We start from the raw sequence: 18,262 nt of genomic DNA on the forward strand, positions 1-18,262 counted from the left end.
GCACTTTGTTATCGCTACGCTCACCTTGCTACTTACTAATCTTTCTTGAGTTGAATTCCACTGAATTACAACTTCAATAATCTTAATAATTAGCTCGTATAACAAGGCGACTATTTATTGAATAGATATTGGCTTGCGTATAATTAAATCGAATTTAATTAGCACGTGCTTTCACCGCTAAGACCACGTCTCACTTTTATTCGTGAATTTACAATCGTTGCATTCGCCCTCATTCACACGTTGTTACACTCGCACTCCAATGTTTGTTTCTCACAGTTTTAAGTTGTATATACTGTAAAATAAAAGACCTTAATTATTTATACAAAATCTTGTGTTTAAAAGTAGAAATTTTGATCCCAATCTGAGCTCCTAATAATAACATAGATAGTTTACGTTTCTGTAATATTTATTAATTGAATCAATTCAATTACTTGATTAATATGTTATTATATATAAATTCTGAGCCGTTTTACCGAAAATATCGGTGATAAGGATTTTAAGAACGTTGACGCAGTCCATCCGTAGACAAAATAGAGTGTCTACGTAGACGAGAATTGGACTGCCTCGACGGTCCCATAAGGAACTTAAAATGCAACAATGGTTTAACTTTATAATATATAATTATGCAGTGTCAAAAGAAAATCAGTTAGTCGGAGGACTCAGCAGAGACTAGTACTCAACATAATTTTTTGTTTACAAGTTTAAATCATTTTTTATTCACGAATTCAAATAATTTAGAACCGATAATATGTTAAATAATAACTTTCTTAAATTCCGACAATGGTAAACAAACACAGAGTGAATAATAATTGTCTTGTTTATTAATATTTTGCATTTATGAATTTAAACAACATTTAACCCTTTTCCGGTTGACCTCAAGTCCCTACTCTTACTTTGAATCATACGGCAAAAAAATAGAATGGGGCACATGCATGCTATCCTACGATTAAACCGTTACTCGAACAGCCTTACAACGAACTTTGATGGGCGCTACCCCCGTAAAGCTCACACAGATACGCTTCGAGACGGACTTTCGAAAAAGAGTTAAATAATACCGTGTTAAGCAATAATTCTGTTAAAGTTTTCATTTATTATTTTCAACAAAAATGTATTCAAATAATTGAAAAATATATTTTGCATGCCTTAAGCGCGAGCGTGCTCTACTCTCGCCTAAAAATGAATAAACTAGGTTCTGTCAGAGTTTTATTTCAATAAATAATAATATAGTGGTTAAAGTAGATCAGCCTTTATACCCCAATAAAATAAAACATCAACGGTCATTTTTCTAAACAATCAACAGCTGGTTTAACCCATAATTTGGATAAAAACTGAATTTTTCAGAAAAAATCCTATAAAATACATGTAACACTCTTCTTGTAATCTCCATAACTTTCGAAAAACAAAACTAATTCTTTTAAATTTTATTTCAATACATCCGTAAATTCGTTCTGACAAATTGATTAAAAACCACAGCTCTATTATTATTTTTTTGATTATAAAATAATAAAATGTGTGCTGTCGAAGCTAAAAAATTTACATCTCAGGCTGCCATATATAATGAAAATATATAAACAGAGTTAGTGAAGACCTGCTTATTCTATCGGAGCGTGCTAGATGGCGTTAGCAAAGATTTCCATCCTATCCGCGGGAATTTTTTATTTAATATTTTCTATAATAATTTTCTATTATAATAAATTAGTTTAATAGTTCCTTAAATGTAAGCAAAAAAAAGAAAAAAATCAATAGTTAAATAATTAATTATAAAAATTAACCCTGATAGCCAGAGTTTCTGATCAGAAAGTTGGTGTACCTGAGTTGCGACCAACTTGACGACAACTTTTAGCTTGTATAACTATTGACTACAAGTTGGCTACAAGTTGCTGAGAGACTTGGCGACGATCTACTGCCGCAACCTGTCACCAAGTTTTGAGCAACTTGAAGACAAGTTTTTGGCAACAGTTACACAAGCTGAAAGTTGTTGACAAGTTTCTCGGAAAGTTGCCGTCAACTTATGGAAATACCAACTTTTGCGGTTAACTTGGCGACGGGTTGCGGCAGTAGATTGTCAGTTCCCAACAAGTTGCGGCCAACTTGGCTATCAGGGAAGCAGCCCTGATAGCCACATCTTTGCTCAGCAAGTTCTGCAGTGAAACGTTTTCGGACTTTTTGAAATTAGTGATTCGGTTTGCACTTGGAATTAGTGAATATTCACTTATTTTCACTGATCCATGTTTAGAGAGTAGTTAAAAATGAAATGAAACAAGATGTTATAAAAATTCGTCTTTATAACTTAAAAGTAAATAATTAAAAAAAAATTACTTAGTAATATCGTTATGTATGTAGTATATTTTTGCGTATGTGTATAATTAATTTTTGCAGAACGCGTTAATACAGTCTAAAGCAGTACAGAGTACGTTAAGAATAACGTGCTTAGGACGAAACTGTAGCATACGAATCCATGATTTTTCCCGAATACGTGGTTAGTTACTTTTTTTTTTTTTAATTGAATCTTATCATATTTAAAAGTAGTCTGTTACTAATTACGTCAAAATGCATTACTGATGAGTCCGATGACGTATTGGCAAAAATTTTTTGAAATTTTTTTGTGTTTAGCACTGTTTCTCAACTAAAATTACATGATTTTTATTGGTAATAATCACTTTTATCTGAAGCAGATTTTATTGCATATTTTCGGAAAGTAAAATGATCGCTGAGCTTATCAAAATTTTTTTTTTACCGATTAATTACTTTTTTATTTAAAAAAAACATTAAATAAGAGGGAATAAGCGTATTGAAAATCATAGCTGGATATAGTACTGTTTACTCAAATTCTTTATATTTAGATCCGTCATTTTTTTAAAATAAATATCTCAATTAGAGGTTGAGATTAAACGTGAAGTAGTTTAGTATCGAATATCTCAAAATGTTGCGGCCTCCGATTTCTGATTGGTGAAAATAAAAGCGCACGCGCAGCTCACAGTTCAAATTTATGGTTTTTTAGAGATTGGAAACAGCTGTAAGAAAAAATAAAAAAAAAAAAGTATAGGAGTCATTATGAGAAAATTAACAAAACGTAACGTAAACATTTAATCTAAATAATTCGTGTATGACACGAGCGCTTAAGGCATGCTCAATTGGATTTTCCAATTTTTCATAATGATTGGTAAATCTTAATAATAGTATATTAAATAATAATTTATTGTTAGTAACTTTCTATTTATGTTTAAATGATTTAAACTACAAATATGTTTGAATAAATTCAATGATGAGCAATCAAAGGTTCGATTAATAATTGTTAAAATATATTGAAATTAATATTAAATAGTTGCGTAAATCAAATTTGGAATCACAAACATTACATTGTAAAATTTCACACTTCGATGTCTCCATGAATTCCCCGAAACAAGTCATTCCTGGAAATCTGATGATTTCCGAAAATCAAATGAACATAATAAATTACTAAAAATTTCACGGAGCCTTCACACTCGAAGGTTACTTTTTGTGTGGCGATAGTTTCGAAGAAATAATTCATTCAAGATTGAAAATTTTGTTTTAAATAAAAAAAAAATATAGTTCAATCGTTGAGTGTATAGTAAATGAAAGTAAGAAATTTCATTTCATTTATTATTTAGGCTTTGTTCAGTATTGGCCTCTATAAAGGTATAACCTAATATATTGATCTGATCATAAAAAAAAAAGCTAAAACTTACGAATGATTGAAGATTCAATAAAGATTTAGTTAAATCTGGCAGTTATATATGACATGTAGTTTGTTACTTACCACTATTGAAAGACGGGTTAAAGTAATTATTTCTTTCAACTTTGTTCGATATTCGTTCAGATTTATCAACTTCATTGAGATTTGATTGATGTTTTTGATCTGAAACAAAAAAAAAACGAGAACGTGATATATTTTAATACTAATGATTTAACTTGTTTTTGCCCCAATCACACTATGAGGAACTAGAACGAATATTTAATCCTTTCAAATGCATTATGTATTTTTTACGAAGGACATTGCTTACGATAACTTTAATAAAAAAAGTTCCTACTTTTCTCCAGTATGTGCTTCAAATTTAGGTCCTGATAAGATACGGTGAATCGCAATTTTCTAATGTCAGAAAACGAATATTTCATAAAACAGCGTACGCCAATCATCCCCGAACAAAGACAATTATTTGAAACTTCAGGTACACGTGTAAAAAGATCATTCAGCATCCGAAATGAAGGTCAATTTTTCATTATATATTTATTGATTACACGGGAAAAAAAGTTGAAAAATTGAACTTCTACTTGCGTATTTATTACAGTTTTTTATAGTAGTAAAACGTTATGACTTTAGAACTGTAAAAATTACATTTTTATCTAGGCATAACAAATATAACAGTTTCAAATTCGATACTGTCCAGCTCTCAATAGTACACAAATTTTAAATTTTTAAATTGTTTTCTAAAAGTTAAAATCTCTCAATGTAATTTTTTCTACAAATTTTCTGAATTATATATCCTAAATAATAAAAAAATCTTATTATTACAGTTTCATGCAGTAAACAGTATTTCTTTTGCTCGAAGCTAAACTTTGAAAATGCAAATCTATTAAAGACAGGATAAAAACTTTGCAGTTTCATTAGACAAAAGAGATGATGATTTTTTTGGAAATTCGCAACTCAGAATAATAATAATAGTAAAAATTCCTTTCTTTCTCCCGTATCTATAGAATAAAAATTTTTATATCTGTAGTAAAAGTATTTTTTCGCAATTCGAGCGAGTGAGAAAACTCGTATGGATTCATAATTCAATATTAAAAATGTCACTTATCAGACAAATAACGTACTATATTTTATGCAATTCATGATTCAGAAGTTATATACATAGAGAACATTATTACGAGTTACCAGGGGTTATCAGATATTTTCGGCTGGGTTTCTTTCAGAATCAAAATCTCTCAATACAAAACACAGACCGCACTTTGATGCATTACTGTCTAATCTAGCGGAGTGCGCTTTAATTGATTCATAATATTTGTTTGTTTAAGGAAGTATAGGACGTACAGTCCGCTCAGTGAGTTTCATCTCACAATGCATATATATAGCTATACTGTAGTACGTGTCTTGAGAAGGATTTATTTTGCTCGAGACTGTACTTTCAGAAAAGGTAACAAGTTTTTACCAGTGATTTAATAACATTTAGCTTACCAAAATAATTTTTTTATGAATTAAATAAAAATAAATTATCAAATAATTGATAATTTATTTTTAATTTAAAGAAAATAACAAGTTTTTTAATTTTTAATATTTTTTAAAAAGTTTGGCAACGTAGCAAATTTTAGCGCGGTGGCGCATGCGTTGACTGCTCTATTCGTGTTTGCGATGTGTACGTGTGTGTAATGTTTACAAGTAATGCTATACAGTGATATTTAATTATAAAATCTTGAAACAATAAATAAATAATGAGTGACGGAAAAAAGCGTTATTTTTGGAAAGGAAGGCGAGTAAACGAAAAAATTTATAACCAACGTATTTCTCAAGGCAAGAACGGACAAAAAAGAAAGAAAAAATGTGATCTAACCTCTTCTCTGTCTGACATTGTACCAGGAAGGAGAATAATAGAAGTTACTTATTTGGCTAAACAATTAAAATGCGTACAGTGCAAGGCATTGCTGGATTTAGAAAATATTAAAAGAGAAGAACGACGTGGCTTGGGTTCATATAACCGGGTACCCCTCGACTTCCGTGGTCTTGATGACGAGGCTTACGAGGTCACAATTTGGACACCTTTTGAACTCAAAAGTTCTAAGGGCGCCACTGAGAGTAAAATTGCACGACCTCTCAGTATCGTGTGCAAGGCAAAACAAAGCAGAGAACAAAAGAAATCTCGAGGATGAGTCCGAAAATCTCCTTATCAAGGCTGGACCACACAGCTGCAGAGTTAGGTTCTAATTTTTTAAATTTAATCAATCACTTAATGAGTGGTCGCCAGACTCAACATCATTAGTCGATCGAGATTAATTATTTCAATCAAATATATAAAATATATCCAAGTTTATTTATAACAAATTGGTGGCAAACAGATATGCTTTCTACTTAATAATAATTATCTTTGACAATAACAAAACTTTAAGTTTCCCGACAATTTTAACGTGTTTATAATTTTAATAATTTTCATATAAATTTATCAGATCTCTATAATTATTATCACTTCCTTTATTTTTAATAATTTGCTGGCGAGGAAAAATCTAGTACCAGATCACACACACACATACATACAATATATTCGCAACTATAAAATTTATTACCGTCTAGTTTCTGGGTTTTTGTTGTCTTGATGTTTCCCGTGATGCGGTGGGTGAGACTCGGCATCAAGATCACAATGTTCAATAATTTCTACCAAACTAAATTTCAGCACCTCCTAGAGAACGGTCTGTGGGACTCAGTATCTCTAAGAGAATACCTGCTAAATTAAATGTAATTTAAATTTTAAGAATTTTAATTATTAATTAATTAATCAGTGGTCGTTAGACTCGACTGAATTAATTACTTAATTCTGACGCTACCTAACAAAGACGACCCAGACACTTATACAAGATGGCGACCGAATACTCTCGAACCCACGCCGCGAAAACGATAAATTTTATCCCTAACTTATACGTATAATATACGATTTTCTCAATTAATATTTTATAATAAAATTAGCAAACAATAATAAATTTAATTTGACCAAGATGTTTTCCAAATTTACCGAGGAAGTTCCAGGAATCGATGATGACGCCATTAGATGTAAAGGACGCCGCTCGTGCTTCCTGACGCCAGCTGCTGATGGTGCCGGATCTTTTTATCTGCTGCGATTTTAAATAAATTTTCTTAATTAATTACGCGGTTGTCAAACTCAGCGTAATTTTAGTTGTTATTGAAAAGATCTCGACAAAAAGTCACGACAATCGTGGACTTCGAGACAGATGTACCCGGGGTCAAGTATAGACTCACCGTTTTCTTTGGACACGGGGTCTTTTCGATTCGCCGTTTTCGTTGTTTATTATTTGATGTTCTCTTTGATTTAATAAAAAAAACTCACTGTTACTTTTTTTTTTGTTTTCTGCTACGGGGTCTCACGACTCACCGTAAATAGAAATTTTCTTTGCTGTATTGTGCTGCTAGCAACAAGTATAGAATATTTTATTATTTTTTTTGATGCGTCTGATTTGATGTAGCACCAGGCAGTGAGTGACGCTCGAGTGCGTCTCGGTGCGCTGCGAAGCCGGCATCCCCACTCTTGATTCCATCTCAGGCTCGTGTCGTCCAAATTTCAAATATATTTTATCTCTAGAAATGGCGGGACTCGGGGCCCCATAGAGTACCCATTCGTCACACGGCCAAACGTGTCAACCAATCAGTTAGAGTTTTATATTATCGATCTCTAACGGCGTGGGGGCAACGGTGATGCGTGGGCCGAGAGCGCAGTCGAATAAAATTCAAATTCAAATATTTTTAAATAAATTTAAATTAAATTAAATCCCTGTTATATTCAATTTAGCATGTATTGTGTACAGCCTGCAATGTTTTAAACGAAGTTTCTACTGACAAGCATCATGTAGATCCAACGACAAAAAGGCAACGTTTCGACATAAATTCTAAGATTGCATTAGGTTTGTAAATTATAAATAATTAAATGAATGTAATTGAAGTATATAATTGTATGATATATTTTCAGGCGCACTTCACTCTGGGATCGGAGCAACTCACGTCAATAAAATTTTAGCCTCGGTTAATATGCCATCAATTGATTCATAAACCTTCAAAAAATATGAAAATGAGATGGGAATAGCTGTTGAGGAAGTGGCTAAAGAAAGTTGTTATAAATGGGCCGACATTGAACGTAAATTGACGATTGAAAATTCAGATAGAATTCAAGAGTCATTGTAAGCATTATTACTAGTTTAGATGTTTTTATGTTGTAAAAAATTCATAATCGATTCTACGATCAATATTTATACTTTAATAATCTCGGATTTTCAAGTATTATAAAATTGTACAGTAAAACCTGTGTTAGATTATACAATTGTAAATAAGGAATTTAATCGGAGCAATGAATTAAAAATCGCCGATAATTTATAAATATTATACTTATAATTAATGAACAGAAAGTGAAATGTTTTTTTTTATTTAGTGTTAATCCAATTGAATTGATCATTAAAATATTGTCCACTTATTTTGATAATAATTTTCCAGTTTTTACATGATTTATTTTGATGTATAATTTTTACAATGTTTGAATAAAAGAATCAATTACCTTCAACAAGTTTTTTTTCAAATAAAATTAATCCAATTCAACTTTTTCTTGTTTCCATTCCCTAACTTTGTTTTTTTTACTACTCTTATTACAGACCAGAAAGTGCACCGTCTAATTTTATATTACCAGAATGGAGTGCAGGCTTCACAGAGCCTACGATAACACTAGCTGATACATCGACTAATCTTGAGACAACGATGGAGATAATTGAGCCTGAGATTATTAATCGTCATATAAGAAGTGATCATTCTGAATCAGCTAATGTTTTTAATTCCAAAGAAACTTATAATGGTACTGTACGTATTGCTGCGTCGAATGATATGGGTTACAGTACCAGAAGAAGTGGAAGAACATATGATAGTATGAATAGATATGCAGCTTTCTTGGGTAGAGAAACTGGTAGAGCCATTGACTATCTAACAACAAATCGTGGTTGTAAAATGTGTGCTCTAGGTCATCCCAAATCAGACCACGATTGTAGGCTAAATTTTATCGGAAGTGCAAAAGCTATGGAATCTTTTGCTGCTGCTAGTATGACTTCCAATAGTAAAATTTTCAAAGAGCATAATATTGAGGTAGGAATTTTAATTGGAGATGACGACAGCTCAACGATTGCTGCTGTCCATGCTGCAAGCCAATCACAAGTGATTAAGCTCTCAGACAAAAATCACACAAGTCGAGGTGTTACAAATACACTTTACAAATATGCCAAAGTTCATAAAAAATTAAAAAGTGACTCAATAACATATCTGCATCGTTGTTTCACTTATGCTATATCCCAAAATGCAGGAAATAGTAAAGAATTAGCTTATGCATTAACAAATATTCCTATAATAATAATTGTGGCGATTGGTGTAGATATGCAAAGAATCCCTCAACTTATGAGCACACAGTTATTAAAGGAGGTTTTCAGAGCCCTGATTTATATAAAGATTTAAAAGATATATTCGGAAAACTAGCAGGTAATGCGGATCGGTTTGCTGCTGGTGCATCTAGCCAGGTGAACGAGAGCTTGAATGCTACTATGACAAGTCATTACCCTAAATCTCGATGCTACTCTCAGACGGCTTCTGGAGCTTTTCGGTTTGGCTGCGCTATTGGTGAGAAAAATCTCGGAGAAAGATACATTCAAGAAGCTGCAACAAAAAAACTTTTATCTCCTGGCTTTCACACGAATGAATACGTAAACAGAAGAGAAAAAGTAGCAAAACGACGATATGTAAAATCGAAGTGTCCAAAGTTTAAAAAAAGGCGTTTGTTTTAAAAAGAACAGCGTACTAATCTGCGGAAGAAGAAAGAAGATATAGAAGGTGCTCAGTATGAATCTAATATGGGATTACTTTCCACAGATGTTGCTCATGACTCAATTCTTAATACAGAGGGTATTAATGAAGAGATAATTGAATTTGATGATGGAACTCAAGTTTCAGAACCTATTGCAGTATTTTTTGATTTGGAAACATCAAGCTTCTCCAAACAATCTGATATTCTTCAAATCGCGGCTCAGTACAATAAATCTAAATTTTCAGTTTATATAAACCCTATTCAAAAAATTGCAGCACAAGCATCTGAAGCAAATGGTTTAATAAATATTAGAGGTGAATTGATGCTCAATGGTACTAGAGTACCATCAATTCCACTAAGATTAGCTTTGGATGCTTTTCGTAACTTTCTTAAGAAACTGAAGCATTCAGTGGTCTTAGTTGCTCACAACTGCAAATTTGATGCTCCTATTCTTATCAATTCTGTCAAAAAAATGACTATGACTGATGATTTTGAGTCTGTGGTTATAGGTTTTGTAGATACACTGCCTCTAATTAAATCAGTAACAAAGCGAAAAGGAAAAGGAGAGTGTACTCTAACTGGTCTAGCTTCATGGCTTAAAATTTCTGCGGATGGTGCGCATAATGCTGTATACCATGTTTTAATGCTAGTCAAAATTATTGAGAATCTTAAAATCACAACGAAGCAATTAATCGCTCGTAGCATAACTTGAGCTGATACAATTGCGAGTGTTTGTAATGCTGAAAAATCAGCTACACAATTAAAAACACTCGATAAATTAGGAACTTGCATATCTAATGGCATGAAAAAAAAAATTGCTGATGCTGATATTAGCTATGCAGACTTAGTGAAAACTTTTCGTGAAGATGGAGATGCTGGAATAAAACAGTTATTAAGAAAAGATGAAAATAACAAAGTACGTGTTATTAAAACTAAAACTATTATTGAAAAGTTATTGCATCATTTAAGAGCCAAATCTTTATAAAATATTTAAGTTGTTGCAATATTAAAAATATTAGCATTAAAGTATTTATGGAAAATATTTATTATTTATTATAATTATTTATTATTTAATTATGTTATGTTTTATGATAAATAATAAAAATTTTATAATACTTTTCTAAACTTATTTGATAATTCTAATAACCTATTTATTTTATTGAAGCTTTAAATTTCCCGCGTGACCCACCATTTGCGACGTTGCCGCCAACATAACCCACATTTGCTATGGCTGACTATTTTTTTTAAATTTAGATTTTTCAAACTTAATTATTTTTATAACTAAGTACCCTCAACTTAATTTTATTTTTTCAATAATTTTTGCAAATTTTTTTTTTCTTTACAATGAGTTTTTCAAAGCTTTCTCATTATTTTTTCATCATGAAATTTATTGAAACAAGAGTAGGTGTGAGATCTGGTATGCCATTACAATGTTAAATGACCTATTTTTAATATAATTTTATAAATAAATTATGAACCCTAGGTCTCTGAAATTTTAACACAACACGTAATAAATATATTTCTTTCAATCCTAAAAATTGTAAATTGATCTCATTATATCGACTTAACTCCCATACCTTCTTAAGAGAAAAACTCGGCCGAAGTTTCCATTTACTGTACAACTGCAACAAAGATAATACTGTTCATAGACTTGAGTGTAATAGAGAGAAAATTGCGAACCCCTGTTAATGACTAATATCACAAGTATGTTGCACTGTTAAATAAAAAAGGCCATTCGACAGCCGAAATGAAAGGCAGATTTTCCAATTAATCTACACTTATCCAAAAAATTAAAGGAATAAGAAAATTTTATAAATTTTTTAGTGATTTTTGGAAGGCTGTATTTTTGTGAAAAATGATCGTATCGAAAAAATAAAAAAAGCAAATTGAAGCTTGAAATCTCTAGTTTGAAGATTTTTCAGCAAAATATTTTTTTGAGCCACGGTTTTTGCGGAATCAGAAGAAAAAGGTTGAGACAAAATTTTTCTAAATGTTTTGGTTTCGTTTTTTAGGTCTACGGGGCCGGGAAAAATTTTTTGAAAAAAACGAATTCATGGCTTGTTTAGGAAATTTATTCAGCTACAATTTGCTTTTTTATGTTTTTCTGTACGACAATTTGCTGCTGAGATATCAGCCTTCAATTGAAAAAGGATCCTTCTTTCGTTGATTATTGATATCTCAGCAAGAAATGGTCACACAGTAATTTAAAGGGCAGTTTAATAAACTTGAATGAATTCCCTACAAGGTTCATTTTTAATTTTGAAAAAAAAAAAAATTTTTTTCATCCGTGATATCCATTTGAAAAACCCTTAAAAAATGGCCATTTTCTGGTTTTGTAAGATAAAGAAAATGTAAGATAAAGAGGAAAAAAAAAAATTTTCCAAAAAACGAGATCAAACAAGAATTTTTTTCAATTTTTTTTTTTTTATGTTTTATTCGGGGGGTTATTTTTTTTTTTCGTTTTTCGGAAAAAAATTTTTTTTTTTTCTTTACCTTACATTTACTGAATAACTAACGCAAAAATGAAAGAAAATCCGAAAAAAATTGATTTCTTCATTTTGATAACGATTACACAGATTAAGGAACAAAACTTGTTCCTTTAATTGTTTTGTAAAACTTTGAGCAATCGGACCGGACAAACGGTTCAATGGATCTATCTGATAATTTCTAGGGTTTTTAGGGGTACATTAAGCAGTAAAATTACCTGGCAATATTATTTTTTTTATCAATATTTGCAGAGTAGCGATGAGTCGACTAAAAAACCAGAAAATGGCCATTTTTTAAAGGTTTTTCAAATGGATATCACGGATGAAAAAAATTTTTTTCTTTTTTCAAAATTAAAAATGAAGCTTGTTGGGAATTCATTCAAGTTTATTAAACTGCCCTTTAAATTACTGTGTGACCATTTCTTGCTGAGATATCAATAATCAAAGACAAAAGGATCCTTTTTCATTTGAAGGCTGATATCTCAGCAGCAAATTGTCGTACAGAAAAACATAAAAAAGCAAATTGTAGCTGAATAAATTTCCTAAACATGCCATGAATTCGTTTTTTTCAAAAAATTTTTCCCGGCCCCGTAGACCTAAAAACGATACCAAAAAATTTAGAAAAATTTTGTCTCGACCTTTTTCTTCTGATTCCGCAAAAACCGTGGCTCAAAAAAATATTTTGCTGAAAAATCTTCAAACTAGAGATTTCAAGCTTCAATTTGCTTATTTTATTTTTTCGATACGATCATTTTTCACAAAAACACAGCCTTCCAAAAATCACTAAAAAATTTATAAAATTTTCTTATTCCTTTAATTTTTTGAATAAGTGTATATAAAATGTTTCATACATACATATCTTGTGATACATGTTAGTGTATAGTCGTGACATGTCATGGAATCAAGCTCGGTTTCTAAGAGTGAGAGTCAAAAAAGACAACGACTATTTTCGATAGAGAACTTCATATTGTTGATTTGACAAAACATTATACAGGTAATGTACCTAACTAACCTTCACGCAAACGAAGTATAGAAAATTTAATTAGTAGGAAATCATTATTGTAATTAATATAACGATGACAGGATCAGATATAATTAGAGGACGTGCTCGTACGATTGTAACATCATAAATAATAAAAAAACAATGTTGGAAATTTTAAAAGTGCACACCTCAATCGCTCATTATTTTTAATTACACTCATTTTATAAAATTAATTTATTTATGTTATTATGATTTTTTATTTAACTTATAAATTATCAATACGGATTTTTTAGTCCTTATTTTCAACTTAAAATTTTTTTATTTACATTTTTTTAAAATATCCCGCCTTCTTGTCTTAGATGCTCTTTCTTTCAACCGTATGCTGGTACGCTAATGCTGCTGCCAGTAGATGATGGAAAGAAAAAATGAATAAAATATTAAAATAGCAGCTAAATTTTTTACGAATAATCAGTTTTACTTTTTAATATAATTACAATTAAACTAAAAGGATTTAGGTAGTGATTCTTATAAGAGTTCTGTGATAAATAATACAAAGATAATAACACAATAATAAATATTGAAATTGTTTTTATATTTAAAGTAAGCATATTAATTTAATTAATCACAACCTTCCTGATAAGTTAGGTACAAGATTTCTCTTTTCTAATTTTAATACTGTGTGGTCCAGTACGGGGCTTATTCTCGTCCGGAGGTACTGAGTTCAGCTAGACAGGTTCGCAAAACACCTCAAGTTTTGCACATGTGTGGGACACCTATTACATTGAGACCACAATTCAATTTAATGTAATAAGTGCACCCATTACAAGATGGAAAGAAAAAAGAGAAACAGATATAAGTAGTCAGCTGTTAGGAAGGCGGCTTATTAAAAAAAAAAAGAGTGACGCCAAGTCTCAACGTACTTACTCGCCGGTACTTGCACAACTGCTACTCCATAATCTCCCACTCTAACTCGCTCACTCCACTCCATCTCTTTCAATCTCACATTCTCGCTTCTCCATCCATTCTTACCTTCACAAGCATACAAGCCGTAGACTCACAGGCCTTCCCGTGATGTCACTTTCCGTGATATCCGAGGTTATCGAATTTTTGGCTTCCTCGAGCATCGCAAACGAGGCCTGCCATCCCCTAATAAACGTACACGTACCCCAGCTAACTCCGGGTACCAACACGAAGGGGCGGCGACATCTCAGTCGCATTTCCGTGATCACCACATCAGCCCCGAGGGCTAAGCCTAGGCCCAGTCGTCATCAGTGGTCGGGAGGCACGTTATCTTGGCCACTATCTGCGACACAGCTAGACATCCCCCGTTAAATCCACGCTCTACCACACAGACACTCGAAAATATACTACATACCGTACACGTACTCTATCGCACACTTAACTTACCATACACATTTATACCCCTTATACTCAACTCACTATCTACTACACTCAACTCAACACACATACTCACGTTATCTCTCTCTAGCACACAGACTCACACTTACTCAACCTCAAACTCCATCTCCTACTCTATCTCTTCGGCAATGTAACGTCACAATATATATTGTAACATGAGAAAATTTGACGTCAACCCGCGGTTTAATATTATTTAAAAATTATTTGAATATAATAAATCGTTACCCGATGAGCAAATTCTAGTGACATCTAGAATCATAAATTCCGACTTCGACCGAGCAATCAATCCAACGCATGGATTGAAACGAGAGATCCGGGATAGACTCCGAACTGAACGGCCGCGTTTTTGTATTTGGACAATTCGACTCCGACCTAACGATTAATTTCGATTGCGATTGCTGACCAATTCGATTTACGCCTTTGACGATTTTGATCAACGAACAATTAATAACCGCAATAAATAATTTCGACCGAGAATACCCGCTTTAAGTGAACAAGCCGAAGCATTGGCGTGGAAACTCAACAAAGTGTGTAACCGATCTGTTAATAAATAAGTGAAGTGCGTACGTTAAAAATTAATTAAATAATCAATTACGCGTCATATTTGTACGATAGTGCAATTTAACGTGTTACGAAAATAAAATATTGTTTTTATTTTATTTTATTTCATTCAAGCAATTCTGAGTATCGCGAATTATCTGTGTCTCATTCGTAACAGCAGTCTTGTCGCCTCGCCGTGTAAGAATACTCTGACGTCACTCGTCAAGTATTTCGTTGATACGTACGCTGTATGTGTGTCTCCGGACAATAAAATAACTTTTTTTTTTTTTTGTATTTCAACAACCGATTGTTTTCTTTGAGCAACGAACTGACTTTGTGTTTTGATCAAGTACGAGTTCTACAAGCTATTTTGGTTTGTTAATATCGAGTCAAGCCGACAACGGCATTTATATCTTGTTATGTAAACCGATTATTTTTTATTTGTGATACCGATCAATGATTTTTTTTTTATTTAATGTACGAGTAATTATTTTGTTTAATTTTGATCAATTATTCATCGTAATCTGAAGTGCCTGACCTTTTTCCGATCCGCATCCCTGAGCCAACCATTTTGATATTTGTTTATTGGTGATTATAAAAACACCTGGCACCCAACTTTAAATATTTTGAACAAGATGGCCAAAGTCGTAAGTGTATTTGGACCGGTAGATCCCCGGTGATAAAAAACCCGTTACAATATATGGGGCATTTCACGCCAAATCGACCACTTTTGAACCCGACCCCTTTAGATTTGGCTGAAAATTTTTCCAGTCCTATTCATAACGATGCAGATACTCGCCTGGAAGAACGTCCAGTCAAATCACTCTACGTTTCGGCTCAACCACTCAACTCAGCTTGGACGCTTGTGGAACGTCCAATCCCACTGTTGCGCATGCTCAGAGTCACAGCTATCTGTGGGAGGGTACGCGATATAATCAAACGCATACCACACTCGACTCTCGCTCGTCCACTCACATCAACCGAAATCAACCTCGCACTCCAGTTCTGCATCAAGGAAACTCAACGTACTCACTTCAATTCTGAACTCCAACTACTCGCAAAACAGGCATCATGGCCAAAGGATCACCCATTTGCTCGTGTCACTCCAGCGCCACCATTTTCTCACACTGGAGTCGATTACGCTGGTTCAGTATCAATCAAATCATGGAAAGGTCGAGGATCCAGGATATACAAGGGCTGGATCTGTGTGTTTGTATCTTTGACCACATCAGCAGTTCACGTCGACCTTGTCAGCGACTACTCATCATCAGGATTCATTGCAGCTCTCCGACGGTTCATTTATCGTCGGGGTGTATGCACAGCACTCTACAGCGACTGTGGAACGACATCCCAAGGCGCATACTCTGAAATCAAGCGGCTCTTCACTTAAGGTACTCAAGAATCTCATGCTCTACTCGATTGGGCCACTGTGCATCAAATCACATGGCATTTCAATCCCCCTGCTGCTCCCCATATGGGTGGTAAATGGGAAGCCGCAGTGAAATCGGTGAAACACCACCTGACTCGCGCACTCGGAGAATCAGCCTTCACGTTTGAAGAACTTACGACTATTCTAACGCAAGTGGAGGGGATTTTGAACTCGAGACCATTGGAAGCTCTATCAGACGATCCTCACGATCCTTCATCGCTCACTCCAGGTCACTTTCTCATTGGGAGATCAATCGTTGCCATCCCTGAATCTTCACTCATGGATACAGAAGTATCAAGACTCTCTCGCTGGCAGTTCATTCAGCAACGTGTCCAGCATTTTTGGAATCACTGGTCTACCAGTTACATTCAACGCCATCTGGCTCGCACCAAGTGGCATCATGCTCGCAATGACATCAAACTCGGCTCACTCGTCCTTCTCACTGGTGAACGAACTCCACCAACTCGCTGGCCACTTGCTAAAGTGACTGCACTACATCCAGGGAAGGACAATCTCACTCGAGTGGTTACCATTCAAACAGCCACTGGGACTCTCACTCGGCCCATTGCCAAGCTCGCACTCTTGCCACTTGCTCCAGAACCAGACGCCTGAATCATCGGCAATCAATTCAGCAATCATCAGGTACTCAAGATCATAATCAGCAACTCTGTTCCTGATAGCGGGCGGAATGTTGCGTAAATATCAAATGTTCGCACCAGAACATTTGATAACTCTACGCTCTACTATACCAGAGGTGCTGCTATCGACGCGCCCTCTGACACTCGGAATTTCAACTCGATAGCCAGCTACGCGGCAACTGCCATTATTCTACAACACTTGTTATAAAACACCACGTGCTACCAGTTTTATTATAATTCAATTACATCGTGCTAATTACTATACGTTATCAATTACATCATTCTAATTGTAACTCGCTGATTCATCATGTATTTTTTATCATCTATATTTTTCAATTATATCTTTATTTTCATATATAAACTCTGTGATCATTTTGTGGTGACCGCATGTTAAACTAACCTGCGGGCTATATCTATACACATACTCGCCATCACGTGACTTTGCAGCCACAAATAATTTATATCAATTTTGCAATTTACTTTCTAATACAGTCTCCGTTTATTACTCATTGCTTAATTATTTACTCGTACTCGATGCCAACTGGTGTGACTGATGTCATCATTCAGTCATCCAGTCATACTTAATCTCTAAAATAAATATCAAATTTTATTTGTGACTGCAAAGGTTTAATATACGTTCAGACTCGGCTCTCGACGCATCTAACCAATTCTACTCGGTTCTTACTCGTACTCTACATGTCGCGTAATCAAACTGTTTCAATATGTATAGTAAGCGTCTTACTTCCGACTCAGAGTTTTTGGATGAAGTCATCGAAACAATGAAATCGCAAAATAATGTAGTAAATACGTTAGCTGAAGACCTTCAAAAAAATGGCTGGCAGCGAAAAAAATTGCCGTTTCAAACAATTTCATCTGAAACTCTTGAAGACTTTCCAGAAATGACAGAAAATGATCTGCGTATTTTTTTCACTGGTTCCTATCAATTGAAACAGGCTTTTTCCTATTTAGCAGAAATGCTTGATGAAACAGGTAATCTCACTATTCAATATGTGAAAGAACAGTCAAATATACTCAAAATTCAAGTTCAATCCAGACACATTAATAGAAAGGTTTATAGATGTTTTATTGAGTATAAAAAAAATGCTATTGGTCCAAAAAGCATATTGAGGCATAGTTATGAGTGTGAAAATGGTCTGAGAACAATTGGATGTTGCTCTCATGTTGCTGCTGTTGTTTAC

At 33.5% G+C, this 18,262-nt stretch overlaps 1 protein-coding gene across 1 annotated transcript in view; it reads right to left on the reverse strand.

Moving 5' to 3' along the window:
• LOC130666166 (lachesin-like) overlaps positions 1-18,262 on the reverse strand; it is an 853,034-nt gene that overhangs the window by 111,947 nt on the left and 722,825 nt on the right. The window contains exon 8 of the mRNA XM_057466969.1: positions 3,782-3,880. Within this exon, the coding sequence (XP_057322952.1) occupies positions 3,782-3,880 (99 nt within the window). The remainder of the gene's footprint in view (positions 1-3,781; positions 3,881-18,262) is intronic.

This window comes from Microplitis mediator, chromosome 3 (genome assembly GCF_029852145.1).
Source record: "Microplitis mediator isolate UGA2020A chromosome 3, iyMicMedi2.1, whole genome shotgun sequence".
In the NCBI taxonomy this organism is placed as follows: domain Eukaryota; kingdom Metazoa; phylum Arthropoda; class Insecta; order Hymenoptera; family Braconidae; genus Microplitis; species Microplitis mediator.